The sequence below is a fragment of the Melanotaenia boesemani genome, chromosome 17 (assembly GCF_017639745.1).
Source record: "Melanotaenia boesemani isolate fMelBoe1 chromosome 17, fMelBoe1.pri, whole genome shotgun sequence".
Lineage (NCBI taxonomy): Eukaryota > Metazoa > Chordata > Actinopteri > Atheriniformes > Melanotaeniidae > Melanotaenia > Melanotaenia boesemani.
This window is the reverse complement of record NC_055698.1, coordinates 22,645,526-22,665,936: the sequence shown is the minus strand read 5'-3', so window position 1 is coordinate 22,665,936 and position 20,411 is coordinate 22,645,526. Positions and strand designations below refer to the sequence as shown.

At 37.4% G+C, this 20,411-nt stretch overlaps 1 protein-coding gene across 1 annotated transcript; it reads right to left on the bottom strand.

The window, feature by feature from the left end:
* Positions 1 to 1,877: 1,877 nt before the first annotated feature.
* si:ch211-133n4.6 (uncharacterized protein LOC797776 homolog) lies at positions 1,878 to 7,122 on the bottom strand. The gene is made up of 10 exons (XM_041967070.1): positions 7,074 to 7,122; positions 6,201 to 6,262; positions 6,086 to 6,112; positions 5,965 to 5,997; positions 5,423 to 5,455; positions 3,571 to 3,603; positions 3,340 to 3,372; positions 3,138 to 3,167; positions 2,922 to 2,963; positions 1,878 to 2,623 (listed from the first exon to the last, which is right to left on the bottom strand). Exons 1-10 carry the CDS (start codon positions 7,082 to 7,084, stop codon positions 2,412 to 2,414), a joined length of 516 nt encoding a protein of 171 aa, XP_041823004.1. The 5' UTR covers positions 7,085 to 7,122; the 3' UTR covers positions 1,878 to 2,411.
* Between the last annotated feature and the right edge of the window lie 13,289 nt (positions 7,123 to 20,411).

Here is a 20,411-nt window from a genome sequence, read left to right as displayed (position 1 = left end):
ACTTCAACTAAACAAGTATGTCCCAACTGACACATAAACACCCCCACACACCCACATACACACAACACCACACCACACATACATTTTCTTGTCATCTATCTTATTAGGGACCCTTATCCTAAAGATACCCCTATCCATCAAGCTAACCCCTTACCTAATCTTAAAACCAAGTCTTGGCCTGTGAAAAAATATTCAACATGTACAGGACCTTGTAAAAAAGCACCTTTTCTCATCAGTCAAGTCAAGAATCAGTTGATCTGGGATCAAAGAAATCTGCCTCCATCATTCAGGGGTTAGACACATCCACAGTCAGGTAATGTGACATCAGGAATCCCAAGTTCCTCTCCCCTCTGAGAGATGCTACACCCCCAAAATAGTCATTCAAGCCACACAAGAAGCTATGGTTGTAAACCCTGAACATCTTACTTACTTTTAGGACTGATTATTCCATTTTAAAGTTCTGTTCAATAATAGTTTTAGCATTGTCCTAAACTCTTTATCATAAGACCATCAGACTGAATGCTGCTGAAAGTAAAAAAAAAAAAAAAAAAAAAAAAAGAAACACATCCTGTGTATAAACAAAAAGTGATTGTTTGTATGTTATTTCTCCACAGTTTAGTGTGTATCCTAGAGGTAACTCAGAATCAGTAATATGAGACGGAGAGTCACTCTGGTATCATCTCCATGGTCTTGGTTTCTTTGTTTCTTGTCTTTCAGCTGTTGTTAAAATGGTTATACAATATATTTGTAAGGTCAAACTTACACAGGGGCCGGTTTAATAAGTGTAACTGAGATCAGATGATGGCCTTCTTCTGATTTGTTATGGAAAATAAAGAACATGACAATAAATGGGTTCTTTATTAAGACTTGCATTTTAGCAAGTGGCTTAAGGGAACAGGTCCTTAAATATAAAAAATTATTCTCCTAAAATTTTCATGAGCTGATGAGAAAACCAACCTGCTGTTGGATAATAACTGATGCAGAAAGAACTTACGATGCAGTACTGAGTACATTCACTAGCATCTCTAGCTCCAAGAGACTCATAAAAATTCGGCAAATTCTTACATAGAAAGCTAAGTTTGGTTGTCTTTCTGATAATAATTTTAACAATACAATAGGTATAAGTTCTCAAAGAAATCATTTTTGTCCAATCAGCTTTCAAGGAGCTCTCTAAATCTCCATCCTCTTTTTCCAAATATGGTCATATGGCTACAGAAAGGCCAAGACTGCGATGGCTGAATGCCAGAACTAAGGCTTCAAATCACCAAGGTTTTTATGGAGAAAAAGACATTTAAACAATCTACAGATGTCTAGACTAAAATCTTTCTAGTGTTTTCTTTTCTTTGTTACCTAAATATGCATTTCAGAAAATATCTTCACCCAATATTATCACTCTCTTCATGTGAAACTGAACAGCCATTACATGTTTTTAGACATCCAGACCTCAAACCAAACCTTATACCAACCAAACCCAACATTAAAATCTCTGCTGGTGTTCTCTGAGAGATTTGCATGATTTCAAGACTTCAGCTGTCCGTCTTACACATTCAAAGTCGTTTGCATTCCATGCAAATGAGTAACAAGGATCACGTTTCTCAGGCTAGAAATAGTCTAATTTTGCTGGAGATTTAAAAGTCACAGTTTTATTGTCACGCTCATTCTTAGTTGATGTCTGATCACTTGAGCCTGACAGGAAGAGCTGAGGTCAGAAAAAGTTTGTTCAGTTTAATTTTATTGAAATAAGATACAGTGAACAAACATAATAGTGTAGTTTAAATGTTTCACAATCTTATGTAATAATAAAAGTAAAAAAAAACCAAAACAAAACAAAACAGATAAACTGAGCAGATTTAATACTCTGAGGTCTGTTGGAATTCAAGAGGCAGAAACCCTTACACATACCAATAAAATAAATCTTAATTTTGAATTTAAAGTGACACAATACATTTTTTGTCGCTAATCTAAATCATCTGATGAAGTTTGGTGTTACAGTTTCCTTTAGAAATCAAACACAAACTTACAAAATGTAAATTTGTTTCACAGCTGTGACTAAAATAACAACCTCATCTTTGAGCAGACTAGTTTATATCTGTTTCAGGTGGAATGTCCAAACACACTGTAAAACTAGTTGGCTTGAATAAGCCCCCTATATTGTGGAGACCTGTCTTTGCTCTGGTCAACCAATCAGATGGCTCGGTGAGTTTTCAAAGTTGCATCATATTTTGAGACTGAACCTGCTGCATATGTGTTTCATGCCTAATGTTCGAGTTTTTAACAGTACCTATGAGTTATTGTGATTACATGTGATCATGTAAGTGTGTGTGTGTGTGTGTGTGTGTGAGAAAGACTTGTCACCATGTGTAATAGGTTACATGTTTGTGTGTCCAGGGTTAATGTGGGTTCATCGTGTTTTAGATCTGGCGGCGGTTGGTCCTGGATCTTCTCTTGGGGGCTCGGCTCCTCACCAGAGTTTTTGGCTGAGGGATGATTGGCTGCGATGGGATGATGGGGATTTGAATGATGTGGGTGGGGCTTTGTTGGATGTGGGTGGGACTCTGACGTTTAGGTGAGCGGTAGCTAAACTTTTTCTTTCCACCCTCATCAGAGTCGTTGCTTTCGTCTTCTGAAAGAAAAGCAGTTTAAAACAAAGGATGAGTATGTTCAAACGTCTGGAGCACAAAATCATGTTGTATAACTAATATAGAATTGAATTTCCTCAGACAGTTATGAAGCCAATTTAGATTTTATTAGCATTTCACCATGGCTCAAAGAAAATTATCACATTAGGCAGTGTATACTTTTTATTTGAGATGGACTGGGAGCAATGCCTGGTTGGCAAATTGATAAAAATGTGTTCATCTAACTAGTCCCCTCAAAGATGTTAAACTCTGGAAAACAAGCTAAGAGGATTTTAGTCTCACCATCTTCTTCCTCCACACTGGTTGCAGCAGCTACAGCAGGCTCTGGAATAAAGCAATTAGTTAAACAATTAATCAAGTAATTAACATATAAAAATGTAACTTAGCACAGATACATGCATAGATTTCATTAAACATTTCTATTAAAGTGAAAACAAAAACAAAAAATAAGCAAAAAAAAAAAAAAAAAAGAAAAAAAAAAAAATATTTGTATCTTACCAGGTGCTGTCACCTGATTAGGTGCTGGAGCTAAAAAAACAAGCAGACAAACAAATGAACAACCGAACGAATGAACGAATGAATGAACGAATGAATGAGTGAATGAAACAGAATTCTAGGAAAGATGGATGGATGGATGGATGGAAAGATGGATGGATGAGTGTAAATACATGTGTCTTTAAGAACTTATAATTGTTCTCACTGTCTGGCCTCTCTGCACTGGAGCTGCTGGTGTCTGAAACACATCAACACATGAACAGGTAAATAGGTGACCCTGGTAAATTCCACCATCACTCATCTGTTCAACCAGCTTACAATATTTTTGTTTACAAATGTCAGACCAGGGACTTAGTTTAACAGAGAAAACATAAGGACAATTAAATGATGTTCACGTGCTGTTATCACCAAATCATCATCATAGTCATGTTCCTACCTGATGGTGGTCCTCCATAATGCTGGAATTCATCTGAAATCAGTCAGTTTTGAAAAATGTTACATAAATAAATATATTTACATACATTTGCTAATGTAATGACGCTGAATAGAAACATTCATATCTTTTGTATTCAGTATAATGTCCTGTTTTATCCCACTTGTCTCAATATGTTATAGTCTATAATAATTAAATGCTGATTGATATCAAACATGTGTTTTGAATCACTGAGGGATGATGAAAAACTTTTATGTTTTTAATGGTAAAAAGCTTTATTATTTTATTAATATTGTGAAGTATCCTTTCTTTTTCTCTGTGGCTGGAAGTTAACTGACATTTATTGGTCAAACTGGTTTCCAATATTTCTCCACTAGAAGCAGACTTTATATTTTGGTCTGTTTGCTCTCAGAGAGAAATAATGTTTATGCTAAACCTCAAACTGAACACTAAACAGCGGTATGTGCAGATCTTGAAGTGCTGCTAATCAGCACTTGCAGATGCGCGACTACCTGTTTTAGCCACATGGGGGCAGAGCTCAAAATATGGAACCGCTTGAAACATCAGCGCCTCATTGGTAGTGCTTTTCCTGCTGTTGGTTTTTGCTCTGAGATGGGAAAGACCTCATTAATGTTTGTGGAGAAATTAAACATTGTAAGTAAAGTATGGATTGCAGCCACAGCCCTGTTGGATGTGATGCTTTTGTGATCATAAGGGAAACATTTCTGATGCTTTGCTGGGTTTGTTATAAAATTGGTTGTTGGGCCATTCTGTACTCCAGAGTAAAAATCAGTTTTTGGTGTGGACATTAATCACAATGTCTCTGAATGTTCAAAGCTTCAGGGACCCCCTGTGCTCTTTGGTGGACCCCAGGTTGGGAAATACTGCTTTAAAGTGCCTTTAACGATACTTACAAAATCTTTATTTTAATTTATTTTCTTTGTTGACTCAGTTAATGATGTTAAAGCATCACATTATGCAGATTCAAATCACTTTCAAATGAAATTATATGTAATGCCGATTTGAACAATAGGTCTTCCCTGAGATTCCACTCTTATTTGCTAAAATTTATGTCCTCCACACAGTTTTCCATCATAAATTTCCATCTTGGGAAGTGGAACATATATTTTGCCACCTGTATATCGCTGATTCAGCCATGCCAAGTGATTTATATCTATTGTATCTTACCTTTACACCCAGATCTCTTGTAAAAAATATTGCATCCCTTTTTCTTTTTGGTATTGTAGAGATCCTTGGTGTCATATCAAACCCTTTATTTCTTACTTGATATACCTCCTGTCTAGAGGTGAATCTTATCCCGCTCATTCAAAAGTTCCCTTTTAAGGAAGTCAGAACTAACAATTATCAAAGGATCCGTCATTCGAGACTAGAATTTATCTGGTTATGGCCAAAAATTCTCAAATATTTCTGTGGTTGTAGTGACTACAGGCAGTTTTAGGTGCGATGACAGGCAACAATGACAGCTCTTGTTCACTTATTGGCCCTTCAAGTGTGGTGCTATGGATATAATTGGTTGAAGCGTGACTGTTAAGGAGTGTTAAATGTTAATAGAGCAGACAATACTTTTTGAAAGAGCCTGCCTGCATTTCAAAAGATAACCTCACAACTTACATTCTATTTTTTGCCAGATATTAAACTTTTTACACTTCAATGATTTGAACAATGATTTGAGTTACAGCATTGATGATGACTGTTGATGGCTTGCATCCCACTTAAATATTATTATAATAGTGCACATTATATGTTTTATTTATTTATTTACTTTAAAAAAGAAAACCAAAAAACAAAACAGTTTTATGTAAGTAGCAGAGGAGTCTCTGAGCTGCAGTCTTACCAGGCTGATCTCGAGACACAACATTCATGCTCTCTGAAACAACAAAAAACAACAGTTAAGTGAGAATATCTTTAACCATTAAGCTCTCCTGCAATCTTTTAATGTTGTTTACAATCAAGCCTTCAGGTGGCACTAATACCAGACAACTTTCTTCATGCTTCCTAAATATGCTTATGAAAAATTTAGTAAAAGGATCATTCCCATATGAGGAAACAAATTAGCTCATTCAATGTGCAAGTTAATCCGTTTTAATGATTGTTTGAAATACTTATGTCTTTGATGTCTCTAGTACAGATTTATTTAGTTTATGAATTAAATGTTTTGTTAGTTTAGCTGAGTTTTCTTTGTAAGAGTATTCTTGTTTACTTTCATTTACAAATGAACAGGCAAAATGTTTAAACATGAAGCACTGTGGTTCACTCTAATGTGAGATTCACCAATACACAGATGATAGACAACTGTTTGTATCTGTCTTACAGAAATAAGTATTTGTATTGAAAATTAGACACTAATAATATCTAAACTTGAAAGTCTGTGCTCACCTGTAGGCGCTTCATCAGATGTTGAATCTTTATCTGACAAATACAAGTGAGACAGAGATGGATTAGAGACAGATAAGTTAATCTGCATGTGTGAATGATGAAAGACAGACAGGTGATTTACCTGTCGGCATGGCTTGTATTCCAGCATCTGCAAACATAAAATGGTTAAACAAGCACAAACACAGTAACATGAAGATATTTAACTAGATTCTCAATAAGAACAGATGTAATCTCACCATTGGAGTCAAGGTCTCCTTCTACCAGCAGGACAAATAGAGAGAATAAAAGAACAATGTTCCTGTAAGACAAACACAACTTTAAGTCTGAGGATTTTCTGGCTTCAAGGGGCTATCATACAGAGGTCAAATTAAACACTGAGCAGCAGTGTTAGTCAGAGCTGCCTTGTCATTTATCAACCTTTCATATTTCCACGTCATCGGTTTGGCTTGTTGCATTACCATAACGTATAGACATCAAAGCCATCTCCCACAACCCTGCCCCAAAGGTCTGACACAGGAAACATGAATGGTGATCTTCACTCTGACATGAAAAATCTCCACACTGATTTAAATAAAGTTAGTCTTAAGCTTTACTTATTATCAAGGCTTTTGTTTTTAAGATTAAAGTATTGTAAAGAAATTAGTAAGGAATATTTACTTTCAGATTCAGAAGACAAAGATTTAAGACAATTGGGACAAGATGGCATTCCACTGATGTCAAATCTTCTGATTTGAATTATTTTTCTTTTTTTTTCCATTAGAATATGCGTTGCCACATAAACGTGCTTCTCCTTGACTTCTAAACCACAATCGTGAATCAAACCAAAGACTCCACAAACACCATAAACTCTACATAAGCTGCATGGTGAGCTGAAGGAACAGATTATTAAATCAAACAGTAACCTTCATACCAGATTGAAAACTCCACATATTTAACCTGAGGACAAATTTTACAGATCACCTCAGTGATGCTTCGGTTTCCTCCTTCTGTGTCACTGTCAGAATGTGTTATGTTTTTAGGGCATCTCTGTGGCAATGTTAAAAATGGCAGCTTTAACAAAAACTACTTCTTTACAGTGTTAGCTCATATAGAGGAGAGGACAGACGTACCTGGTGAGCATGATGCTGTGAGGTCAGACAGGTCCCTGATCTGTACAACAGGTAGGCAGACAGGTGAACGCTCAGGTAGGCAGGCAGGTAACTTACAGTACTTCAGTATTGCACTGCAGGAATCTTCTGGCTCTCAGCATCTGGCGGTGGTTTATATATCTGCCTAAATGTCACCTGGACAGAGGACGGACCAGAGTGTGTGCCCGAGTGCATTTGCTAGCGTGTGAGTTTCAGGTTTCTATGTTAATGCCCAACAGGAGGAGGTGAAGAAGACTTACACAGGTAGGTTCCTCTGCATCTGTGAAGACGGTGAAATCAAGCTAAATCAATGACTAACTTTAAAGTCAAATGTAACCAGTGACAACCTGAAAATCTTTTGAGAATTTGGAAAATTGTATTTTGATATAACTCTTAAGATTAATTCAAAATCAGTTAAATTACATAATTGGCTCTAGATCAGTCTTGATACCTATAAGAAGAGTGCTCCCATGTGGATGTGGTTTGTTAAATGGTTAGTCTTATGATTTAGCAAATGTTACAGTCCCCACAATTACATAGAAAGTTAGCAGTTAGAGACAGAGAAAAGGACTGCAAAACCTTACAAACAGAAAGCTTAAATATTAAATAGTTTATTTGAAATGTTGTAAAAGAAAATTAAGATTTAAAAAACATCACAGAGATGTCCTTACCTCAGTGTCTCAGAATGGTCCTCACAACGGTAGAGGACCAATACACAAACCAATACACAATACAAACACCCACAGTATTTGTGGAATTTCCTGGCGTCCTCATAGTTCAGGGATTCCCCCTCTAACAAACACACTCAGTGTGGACATTAGGAGCAGTTTGGGTTTCACTGACTCAGATCCTCTGATAGAACCTGAAGAACAATCAGAGCAGAACAATAATGCTTCACCTGGAACCAGATCCACTATGGTCCTGAAGCACTATAGACCAAGACCACCTCAGATTTGATCCTCTGAGGGTTGCTTACCCTCAGAAACAAAAACAAGGTGCAAGGTGTTCTTAAAATGTGCCCTTCAAGGGCTGTTTTTGTCACGGTGCGTGGAATGTGAGGACCCAAATGCTGGCTGACAAGGCAGGGGGCAAACCATGCAGGAACAAGGTTTTATTGAAAAAAGAACCAAATGACTTGCAAAGACGAAACTGGAGAAACATGACAGAAAAAAGGTCAGTGTACGTTCAGGCAATTCCGTTTTCGTTTTAAACCAAAATCGAAAAAATGGAAGTACCATGGTTTTTGTTTCTTCATTTACAATCAAAATTTGAAAAACGGAAAAACAGAACCAATTATACTTTTCTATTCCCAGAATACAAGTATTAAAAACAAGAAAAAATAAATTAAAAACCAGCTTGTTTTTTGGATTTTGGCAATTCCTTTTATTGTTTTTCCTTCAGACATGAAAGTTAGAATAAATCAGGTGGCCTGAAAGTTAGAATAAATCTTTTAAAATAAAAACAAGCTACACACGTATCATTATGTAAACACAATGAATAATGTTAAACTATACATACATAAATAATTGTGTTGACCCATATAAAACAACATTAACATGTTTTTTTCAGGCAGACAGTGACCCTGAGGCAATAAAAAAATAAATAAAAATTAAAAACCTAGTGGGTAAGTCCGTTGGATAACAAGTTACGTTTAACCACTGGAATTTATTTGTACTAAGCTGCCATATTACACGATGTCTTTCGTTTACACGGTCGACATCACACCTAGTGCAAACAGTGAGTGCAAACTTCCCTTATACTTTGATTAAAAGTCTCATTGTCTCAGGGATGCATGTCTGGGTACATTAGGTATTCCAACAGTTGTGAAATTTTATTTAATGGATAGCCCCTTGAGATGCAACATTTCAATTTCAAGGGGGTCCATGAAAGCACAAGACACCCCACACATTATAAACAGGAACATAACACAAGATAACATACACATACAAGCAAACATAATACATTACAAAACAAAAAACAAAAACATAACCTCTCCATAATGACATACTATTCTCCCATAGTGTTAAAACTTTTACTGTAAAAAAACTCAATGACTTGTAGATGGGTTGAAAGTATTTATTAAAAAAAATTGTTTTACTATTGCAAAATAATGCAGTTTTGTAATTTTGATGAAGAATACAGTGTCTTTTTCTTTTACAGTATTTTTTGGTTTACGTTTCACATCATCTTACAGTTTACTGACTTGTTTTAATGCACTATTAAGTTATTTTTTACATGTCTACACACGTCCATACATAAATTATGTAGCTGCTAAACCTAACAAGCTCTAAAGCCTGTGATGGCGTGCACATAATCAGTAATGCAAACAAACAGGAAACATTAGTAATCGACTTTGCACCATTTCATGAATAAATAAAGTTTACTTACTGTTAAGTACCAGTTGGAATTTGATTAAAATTTGTATTCTCTTTCATGAAAACTTCTACCATATATCTGATCCACTATATCTAAATCCTGGTACACACATAATGATTTCTTTTAATCTTGTGAGATTTTTTATCTGGTCGAGACCTCACACTTGAAGATAAAAAAAAAAAATCAGTTTTGATCGTACTGTGTGTGGTGTGCTCCGACAATGTAATCACAGAACAACACACACATGATGATGCTGTCCAGCAACTCATCTACAATCTAGTCCACCGAGCCGGATAAACGTTGAAACGTAGAAGAAGAATCATAGCAACAATAGGCAAAAAACAAAGAAGAAGAAACATAGTAACAATTGGAAAACACAACACACAGTATGGAAGGGAATATATATGACGAGGGAATGATGGTGGTCTTGGGACTATTGTTAACAGAAAAAAGCCAGAATTGAAAAAAAATAACAGACTGGAGACGGCGTGAAGACGGACTTTATTTAATTCCTTGTTTCCCAGCCAGCTTGCTCTCTGATTGGCTACATTCCGTACCACGTTACCATCCACGCAGTCACAATGCACTAGTCGTCGGCGTTCCTCAGAAATCGGCACTGAAATATTAAACATGTTCAATTATCCCAATTGTCGGCTACGACCTGTTTCGGAGTGGATTATCGGAACAAATCTGCTCGTAACACACCACGGACCATATGATGATTGGACAGGGAACTCTCACAATGATTGGCCGTTTGCCGTCCGAGGTCGGGAAGAGGCAAAATCGGGACAAAAACAGCCCAAATATTGTTGTGTGTACCAGGCTTAAGGGATACATATTTAATAAAATAACACTCGATTTAATTGTAGTATGACTGTACCAACTTTCTAAAGAAAGATATCACCGTTTAAAAAAAAAAATAAAAAATGAAGTGTTCTTAGTTTTCAAGTGATTTCCGCACAACAATGTATTCAAAGATTTCTTTTCACACACTGCTCAAACACAGTTGGATTTGTTGGCCTCTTAGTGACATTTTCAGGAGGATGGGTTCAGGTGATGACCTTGTCCATGGTGTACCAAATCGTCCTCCATTCGTGGCTAGAAAAAGCGGTTTCGCCCAATGCTGTGCATGACTTTGACCTCAGTTGCACCTCATATGGGGAAATAAGTAGACATGGGGTTTGAACTGGCTGGTATAACCTTTATTGTAATCTTGCATAAGTGCCTATATAAGTTTTAATCTAATAGAAACTGAAACATGACAATGAGAGATAAAATACTGTGTCTAATAAAAAGGTGAAATGTAACTTAATATATTTGAGGAAAAAGAAAATTACTTTTTCCACATCTTCAGTGATCCCAGGATATGGCTCATTGTCATGATTGACAACACACTACTTTCCAACAAGGATTTCAATGTCATTCACTGGACAGAGAGTCCCATCAAAACTAGAGATTGAGGTAGAAGGGCTTTCTTGTCCATCCTCTGAGCCCTTCAAAGTAGATGCTGTTGCCTCTACTTCAGGCTGGGCTTGTGGTACAATGTTGGTTGAGAATGGGTTGAAACATGGATAGATGTCTTCTGTTGCAAAAACAGCTGAGCACTGAGATGGATTTGGCAAAGGGTCGTAATGATAACTTGATGAATGCTCAGTGTACCTTTGATGGTTTGCAGTCCTTCTGGTAGTAATGTGTCAACTCTTTATATGTTTGTCCTCCACATAGATGAGCTTAACTTTGGAAAGTGGAAAAATTGCATCATAGAGGGCTTTAGCTGTAGGTATGTCAGTAAGCCTGCCTACCAGTGAATCTACAGTTCCCTTTATGGTGGCCCCAAAACTATCAGCAGGTCCTCTGCTTTCAAATGAAATGAAAGCAGCTCTGTCTGCTTTCATTTGAGCATTGTCATGCACTTTGCAGACACAGGTTTCTCTGTTGTTATCATTAGGGGTAGCAATCCAAAAAGGTGTCTGTCATGGGTAGCAGATGCGGGCAGATGAGGCAAGAGGCAGATCGGTGCAGGTAAAAGGGTTTATTTCCAAAATCCAGGACAGGGAACCATACACGACAGGTAGATAACCAAACAAGGATCTGACAAGTGCAAACTGAAAACCATGGGGTATATATGTACAGAGGGAGTTATAAGGAACAGGTGAAGTGAATGAGTAATTAGACCAGGTGAACTAACGAGCCAGAAACAGAAACCACAGGATCACAAGAGGGAAAACAAATAAACTTAACTAAACGTGACAAAACCCAGAACTATAAACCAAAAATCAAGACAAAAACTGAAACATGAAACAAACGATGATGTAAACAGAAAACCAAACACCAGACTAAAAACCAAGATCAAAACAGAGCTAAACATGCCAAACTAAAACCCTAAATCATGATCAAAATCTAACACAACCCAAACACACCAAAACCCAGGAACATGACAGTTTCATCCTGCAGAAAAATGAGTAAGCAAGCTTCCGACGAGGCCTCTCCAGCATCAGTTTCTAATGCAAATTCAACATTTTGTCATAGAGGAAACCCTTGTTTATTCTGTTTAAAACTTAGTAATTGTTTCATTTTTTCCTGCTGATGCTTGACTGTTATCATTTCAGCTTTAGAACATTTTGACAGTGCCCATAGTTTTTTTTTACTATCCTTCTTATGATAGGTGAACCTGTCACTTTGGTTGTCTGCAGTCTTGTTGAACAGTCTGTGGGAGATACCAGAAGCATTTCTGGCCATGGAAACAAGTCTGTATTTTCTAAGACAGCATTTCGATATGTATGTTTCTTCTTATGGCTTTTCTTCAATATGCTGCACAAGTGTGTTATGAAATTTCTTTCTGAAGTTGGAGGGTAGTTTGTGCTTTGATAATCCCCTCAGAGTTTTAGTTCATGGGGAACTTTTTGACAGGTCTGTCAACCTTAACTTCAACCTTTTTCTATACCTTTCCTTCCTCTTCTTTAATGTTTTGATCTTCAGCTTTAATTTCTGTTTTTTCTGTAGTTGCATGTTCTTGCTGTTGTCTTTTTTTGTTCTGAAAACCTACGCCTTGATGTAGGTCCTGGTGTTAGCTTTGGTGTTGGCTCAGACATCAGTCCTGGTGTTTGATCACTCTCACTGGAGGTGCTAGGTGCTGAACGAGCTGAATGACTTCTTTGCTCGCTTTGAGACACACAACAGCACGCCTGCACAGAAGACACCACCCCCTCCTGGCGACCAGGTGCTGACGCTAACCCCGGACAGGGTGAGGAGAGCACTCAGCAGGACCAACGCTCGCAAAGCTCATGGTCCAGACAACATACCTGGCCGCGTGCTGAGGGACTGTGCAGCAGAACTCACAGATGTCTTCACAGACATCTTCAACACCTCGTTGAGTCAGGGTGTTGTTCCCACGTGCCTCAAAGCCACCACCATCATCCCTGTCCCGAAGAAGTCCTCACCCTCCTGTTTTAATGACTACCGCCCGGTTGCACTCACCCCCATCCTCATGAAGTGCTTCGAGCGGCTAGTCATGGAACATATCAAATCTGTCCTCCCTCCCTCCTTGGACCCCTTCCAGTTTGCATATCGGCCCAACCGCTCGACCGATGATGCCATCTCCACTGCCCTGCACTCTACCCTCACTCACCTGGACTCAAAAAACTCATACGCCAGAATGCTGTTTATTGATTTCAGCTCAGCCTTCAACACAATCATCCCCCAACAGCTCATTCCCAAACTGGACAGGCTGGGGCTGAACACCTCGCTGTGCAACTGGCTGTTGGACTTCCTGACCGGGCGACCACAGGCAGTACGGGTCGGCAGCAACACATCCAGGACCATCATTCTGAACACAGGGGCCCCTCAAGGATGTGTGCTGAGCCCCCTCCTCTTCACCCTGCTGACCCACGACTGCACCCCACTGCACAGCTCAAACCTCTTCATCAAGTTTGCGGACGACACAACTGTTGTGGGTCTCATCAGTAACGGGGATGAGACAAACTACCGGAGTGAGGTGAACCGCTTGGCCTTGTGGTGCACACACAACAATCTCTCTCTGAACGTTGAGAAGACCAAAGAGATTGTTGTGGACTTCAGGAGAGTACACCCCCAACATGCTCCTCTGACCATCAACGGTGCTGCTGTGGAGAGGGTGAGCAGCACTAAATTCTTGGGTGTACACATCTCAGAGGACCTCTCCTGGACCAACAACACAACAGCACTGACCAAGAAAGCCCATCAACGCCTCTACTTCCTCCGCAAGCTGAGAAGAGCTAGAGCCCCGGCCCCCATCATGCAGACCTTCTACAGAGGTACTGTGGAAAGCATCCTGTCCAGCTCTATCACTGTGTGGTACGGCTCCTGCACCGCGTCCTGCCGCAAGACCCTCCAGCGCATTGTGAGAACAGCTGAGAAGATCATCGGTGCCCCTCTCCCCTCCCTCTACGACATCTACTGCACCCGCCTCACCCGCAAAGCTCTCGGCATCGCTGGTGACCCCACCCACCCGTCACACAGCCTCTTCAGTCTGCTGCCTTCAGGGAGGAGACTGCGGAGTCTCAGCGCCAGGACCAGCAGACTGAAGGACAGCTTCTTCCACCAGGCTGTCAGGATGTTGAACTCTCTCCCTGCCCTGCCCACAAAACCTCCAGACTCTGAACTGTTCATGGACACTTAACTCCCAGTATATAAGCTAAACCCCAGTATATAAGCTAAACCTGCACAACTGCCATGCCATTTGCACTACAGTATTCATTTTGCACTATCTGGTTTTCTTTACCCAATATGTTGCTGCTACTTGTGCCTTTTTCATTATTTATATTTTCTTGCTTTTATTCCTTTTATATAGCATAATATAGTTTCTTATATATTGTATAGCAAAGCAGAGACATTTTCTTTTACTTAAAAGATGTATGTTAAATGTTTATTGTCTGCACCTTGGGTCTGTGTGAAAAGCAATTTCGATCCTCTGTATGTCTTCTACATACTGCAGAATTGACAAATAAAGTGACTTTGACTTTGACTTTGACTTGAGGTGATGGCAAATTTTATCAATCTCTCCCTGTATTTTCACAAATCTCTGGTGATCCCGTTGTCTTTTCCTCCTATCTGATAATTCATTGATGGGTTCCAGCTTTACTTCTTTTCATTTCTGATTTCTTTCTCTTTCCTTTTTTAAATGTTCTTGGTATTTCACTGGGTCATTTCTCAGTCGTTCCCTGTACTTTCTTGAGCATTTCCACGTTTTATCTTTTATTTTCCTAGGGGAGTAATAAAACAAATAAAAATTATCTGTTTGTAAACTTAAATATATTCTTTGGTATATAAAATAATTGGAATAATTAATTTTGTCATTACCGAAACAGTCAGGTCACAACTGTGACTTTACTATATGTCACGGTAGCGACTGTTCTGGTAGTGACAATTTCAGCTAATTCTTAACAAAACTCAGCGATGCTAGGCTAAAAACGGCTAGCAAGCACAGATTTGAAAAAATGTTCATAAACAAAAATGTAAGATTTATTAATAAGAACAAAAACAGTTATTTAGTAGCAGAAATTACATATTTGGTAGTGAAAGCCTTAAAAAAATGCTTCAATTTTCAGACTTTGAAAAAAATGGCATTACTGCTGTACTCACCATGTAAATCTGGCATGTGTAGAAGAACAAAAGGTACCTCTAAGGACCATAACTCATTTTGTTTTGGTAGGGACGTGAAAACATGGGACAATGTAATTTTACATATATTATTCACATACATATTCACTGAAAAAAAAAATATTTTTGAATATATCAAGTTCCCTTTAAAATAAAAAAGATGCACAAAAATTTTTGAAAACAAACAAACAAACAAATAAAAAAATATATATATATTTAATCAAATTTTCATAGTTGGAAATTTCGGTGTTAGAGGTTTGTTACAGCCACTTCGCAAATACAAAGTCACATAAAGAGACGGATATTTTATATATTTAATTGAATGCTATCTGAATTCTTTTGAATGAAATAAATCATAACGACATTATTAAACATCGTTGGTCTGAACATGCCATTGTTTTTTATTTTTGGGTTTTTTAGTGTGGTACTGAAATTTTAACTAATTTGGTGGAATGACTCATATATAGTCATATCATAATGAGATTCTTTTGACAACATTAGTCACTGTGCATCAAATATTATTGTTATATGTATTATTATTTCCTCAATTTCATGATTATATACTTTGATTGTATAGATAGATAGATAGATAGATAGAATGGTAAATGGTCTGTACTTATATAGCGCTTTATCACTCATTCACACACTGAAGCTGAAGCTGCCATGCAAGGAGTTCAACCACTACCCATCAGGAGCAATTAGGGGTTCGGTGTCTTGCTCGAGCGGGCTGGGATCGAACCGGCAACCCTTGGGCTACAGGATGACCACTCTACCCACTGAGCCATGAGCCAGACAGACAGATAGATAGATAGATAGATAGATAGGTAGATAGATAGATAGGTGGTGGTGATGATTGTAATAATACTGATGATATTATGATAATTGCATGATAGTATATAATAATAATTATGATATTGGTGTATGATTACAGCATAATGACAACAACAACAACAACAACAATAATAATAATAATAATAATAATGTAGAACTGAATTTATTTTCATTATTGAACTTAACCATTAGCCACATTTTGTTGTTTTTCTGTGTTTTCTTATTGTAACATTGACAACATTAGTCACTGTGCAACAGATGTTATTGAAGTTTTACTTGATTTCATGGTTCTATATACTTTATTTGCACTTTATTTGCACAAGATATTATCTCAAACGGTTAAACATTTCTCGAGAACATATGAGCCTTTAAGATCAATATTATTTTATTGACTCGTCCACCATGTGATTTGGCAGCTTAGTACAGATAATTTCCAGCGGTTAAATGTAACTTAGCACTTCACAGAACTTTGATTACAGAAACGATGAACAATCTGTTGTCCACTAGACTTTTTTTTAAATAGATTTTATTTATTTATTTTTCTATTACCTCGGGGTCACTGTATGTCCGAAAGAACATACTAATGTTTTATATGGGCCATACCTAATACCTGTACAAAAAAAACTTTTACTGGTGAAAAGTGAATAACTTATAGATAGGTAGAAAGTATTTATTCTAAATAATTTTGATTCACTATTGCGAAATAATGCAGTTTCATAATTTTGATGAAGAATACAGTTTTTGAAAACAAACTGGAGACATTAGTGATAGACTTTGCACCATTTTATGAATTAAAATGGTTTACTTACCACATACAAAGTTGAAAAAGATAGATAGATAGATAGGTTGTGGTGATGATTGTAATAATACTGATGATATTTTTGCATGATTAGAGCATAATGACAACAACAACAATAATAATAATAATAATAATAATAATAATAATAATAATAATAATAATAATGATGATGATGATGATGATGTAGAACCGAATTTATTTTCATTGTTGAAGTTAACCATTAGCTACATTTCGTGTTTTTTGTGTGTTTTCTTATTGTAAAGCACTTTGCTGAATTCCTTGAATGCTATACAAATAATTTTCAAATCATAATGTGGCTCTTTTGACAACATTTCATGGTTCTATATACTTTATTTTCACTTTATTTGCACAAGATATTATCTCGAATGGTTAAACATTTCTCGAGAACACATGAGCATTTAAGATCAATATTATTTTATTGACTCGTCCACCATGTGATTTGGCAGCTTAGTACATTTAAATTCCAGTTAAATGTAACTTTGCACTTCACCGAACTTTGATTACAGAAACGATGAACAACCTGTTGTAATCGTGCTTACTTGTTTTCCACTAGGCTAGGCTCCTGAAAGAAATTGTTAATGTTGTTTTATATGGACCAATGCAGTTATTTATGTATGCATAGTTTAACATTATCCATTTTCATGTGTTTAGCTTGGGTTTTATTTTGAAAGATTTATTCTAACTTCTGGGCCACCTGTTAACGTGTCTTCATCTTTTAGTTATAAAGGAAAAATAATAAAAGGAATTGAAGGAAATGGTTTTTCTCGTTTTCTGTCTTTGGATTCTGGGAATAGGAAATGAAAACAATAATTGTAATTTTGATTGTAAATGAAAAAAACTGTAAAATAATGGTACTTCTTCTTTTCCATTTCAATTTTGGTTTAAATCGAAAAAACGAATTGCCTGAATGTACGTGGACCATATGTACACAGATAGAGAAGGATCAGTGAATGAACAAAATCAAGCCAGGTGAACTAACGACACAAGCCAAAAGTAAAAAAGAACACACAAGAGAAAACCTACAAAATAAGACAAGAAAAACAGAACTAAACATGAAAAGACCACAAAAGACTAAACCAAAACCCTGAGACCATGGCAGTTTTGTTTGGAGTGGGTTTGTACTTAATGATGAGTTGCAGTGAACAGTGATGAGATTAATCACAATTTGGAGAACCAACTTTTTGCCATCTGAAGCAAACCTGAAATGTTAAATTGCAGTTTTTTTTAAAGATTGGATTTTGAATTTTTACACTGCATTTTTTCTGCGTCGGACAGGGACACTGTTCTTTGTTAAGAATTGTTTTTTGTTTTGTGACAGACCACGAATGTTGCTGCAGTTGCGTTAGCGTTAGATCACCCGTCAGGACATTTCTTATGTTTTAAACTGAAAGCACTTTGCTGTCTACTGCAGGTATGATTCTGCAGTATTGTACACAACCTCACTTCAAAAGTCCGACATATCCCTTTAATGACTCGACTCTCTTATTTCAAAGCATGACCTTGAAGTAAGCTCAGTCATTCCTGGCTTATTCTAGCCATCCCTTGTCTAATGAGTTTCGGTTGCCCCTGTCAGGTCACAGTCTGCCTATACTAAGAAAAAAAAATCTTTTGTTTAGGGTACTAATACCCTGTGAGGTTAAATGTGTTTGACCTTAAATTATATCTAAGAGATATTTATCCACAGCGTTGTGTTAATAATCCATGTTTGGTGGCTACTTTGTACTGCCACCTGCATAACAAATCTCAAAACAAAAGTTTTTCTTGGCCTTGATCTTGACTGACTACAACAAGACCAATGAAGGCTTGCACAAACTTTGAAAAACGAACTAGTAGGTTTCAAACCTGTGGAGTTTTCAAATGGGCATGCAGAATTTACAGCAAAACATGATTTAAACGCCATCTATAGCTCAACAGGAATCATAGTCATCAGTCACTTGGAATGCCGAATGATCGATCCCAGCACCCTCAGTCAGTATATCAAAGTCTTCTTTGTCAAAAGGCTGAACCCCACTTTGCGTCAGATCTGCTCATTGCTCAGATTAACTTGGAATGATTGAGGACTAAACTCAGTTAGGGATTGCCACATTAAGCTGGTCCAAGGTTGCTTTCACATTTCACTTAGTCAAACCTTTGGCATAAAATACTCCCCTCCTAGCATGAGGAGAAGCAAGAATTTGTGAAGGTGAAAACAAGCTAACAGGAAAAAATTGTCATCTGTTGGCTAATGTAGAGCAACTTCTACTTTCGCCTCATACGTTGGAATCCGTTCCCTGCATTTGGATCACTTAGAGCAAACTGAGACCTATGTTTTTAGGCAAACCAGAGTTCACTTCTTTGATATGCATCACAGTTCATTTGTGCATTCACACCTCCCCAAAGAAACCAGACTAGGTTTTTATTCAGAAGGGCTGGTGTAAATGCACCTTAGGATAATGTCAAATTACCATTTAGACCGCATTGCTCTACATTTTTAACTACTTTGGCAAGGCTCTTTAACAACGTAGTCCATTTACTATTCACATTTAATTAAAAACCAAGACAATGTTGTCAACCAAGATATCGTGCCTAGCTTGGTTAAAGAACATGGTCTTTATTTACCATATTATGCACAACAGTGCAGTGAAGTTATTTTCACTGCACTATTGTTGTGGTTTCCTGCTCTTTAAAAAACCTCTTTATCACTGTTATCAGAAACCTCCTGGCCAGTCTGTAAAGATTCTCTGTTTTCATATGAAAGTTTCTTTTATGTGTAGTCAAGGACAGCTTTCAAAGCATGGTGGTAAATGTAACTAACAGAGATTTCTTATTGATTTTATGTGTAACTGCATGCAGAATGTTTGGTCAGCTTGGAAACACACAGGTAACACAAGTGTATAAATGTGTGTATATGTGTGAGTGTGCTGCTGTAATGGAAAAGCAGGTAAAATGGATTCTGTCCCTGGAGACCCCCACCTCCCCTCACTCACACACACAAACACACACACACACACACATAGTGATAATGGTAGCAAGGGGTTTACAGGGGGCAGTGGGTAGGTAAGGGGGTTTTTGCAGGGTTTTTGTGGTATTTGTGTATCAAAGCCTCTTCTGTCTGAAAACGTCTTTCTGTGTAAATGGAGAGTCGGCTGTACGGCTGAAGAAGCTTTTTAAAGCAGCACTGCTTCATTCAGCCAATGGAGTGGCTTTGAAACACTGTAAGGTCAGATTTACATGTTTATAGAGCTTCCATCCATTAATCAGTCCATCCATCCATCCTTTCATCCATCCATGTCTCCATCCTCTGTCTGTCTGGGGGTGTCCCTCAGGATGACTGCAGGAAACACTTTCAAATCTGGTTTTATCTAAAACAACTGTAAGTCTGTGAGCTGGTTTAACACTAAATGTAAGCTAAAAGTAACAAAGAAACTACATACAGAAACAAATACGGGTGAGATGTAATGTCCAGAAGCTATTTGACAGGTGTTAGACCCAACTATCACCACCATGGTGAGCTAATAAATACTTGCAGCACTGCAACTGTCACTTCGTAGAAGCTGCAAAATCACTTATGCACTATTGCACCATCAAAACACTTGTTGGCATTATAATTTAATTTTCACTGTGTTGTTTCTTTGTTTTCCTCAAAAAATTGCAATTCAAACTAACAAACCTGAATG

Excerpts from the sequence above, each read along its gene's own strand:
- si:ch211-133n4.6 (XM_041967070.1), bottom strand. Across the intron at positions 5,998-6,085 it reads AATACAAGCCATGCCGACAG|ATAAAGATTCAACATCTGAT; the intron begins GTAAATCACCTG and ends TGTATTTGTCAG. Across the intron at positions 3,604-5,422 it reads TGTGTCTCGAGATCAGCCTG|ATGAATTCCAGCATTATGGA; the intron begins GTAAGACTGCAG and ends GACTGATTTCAG.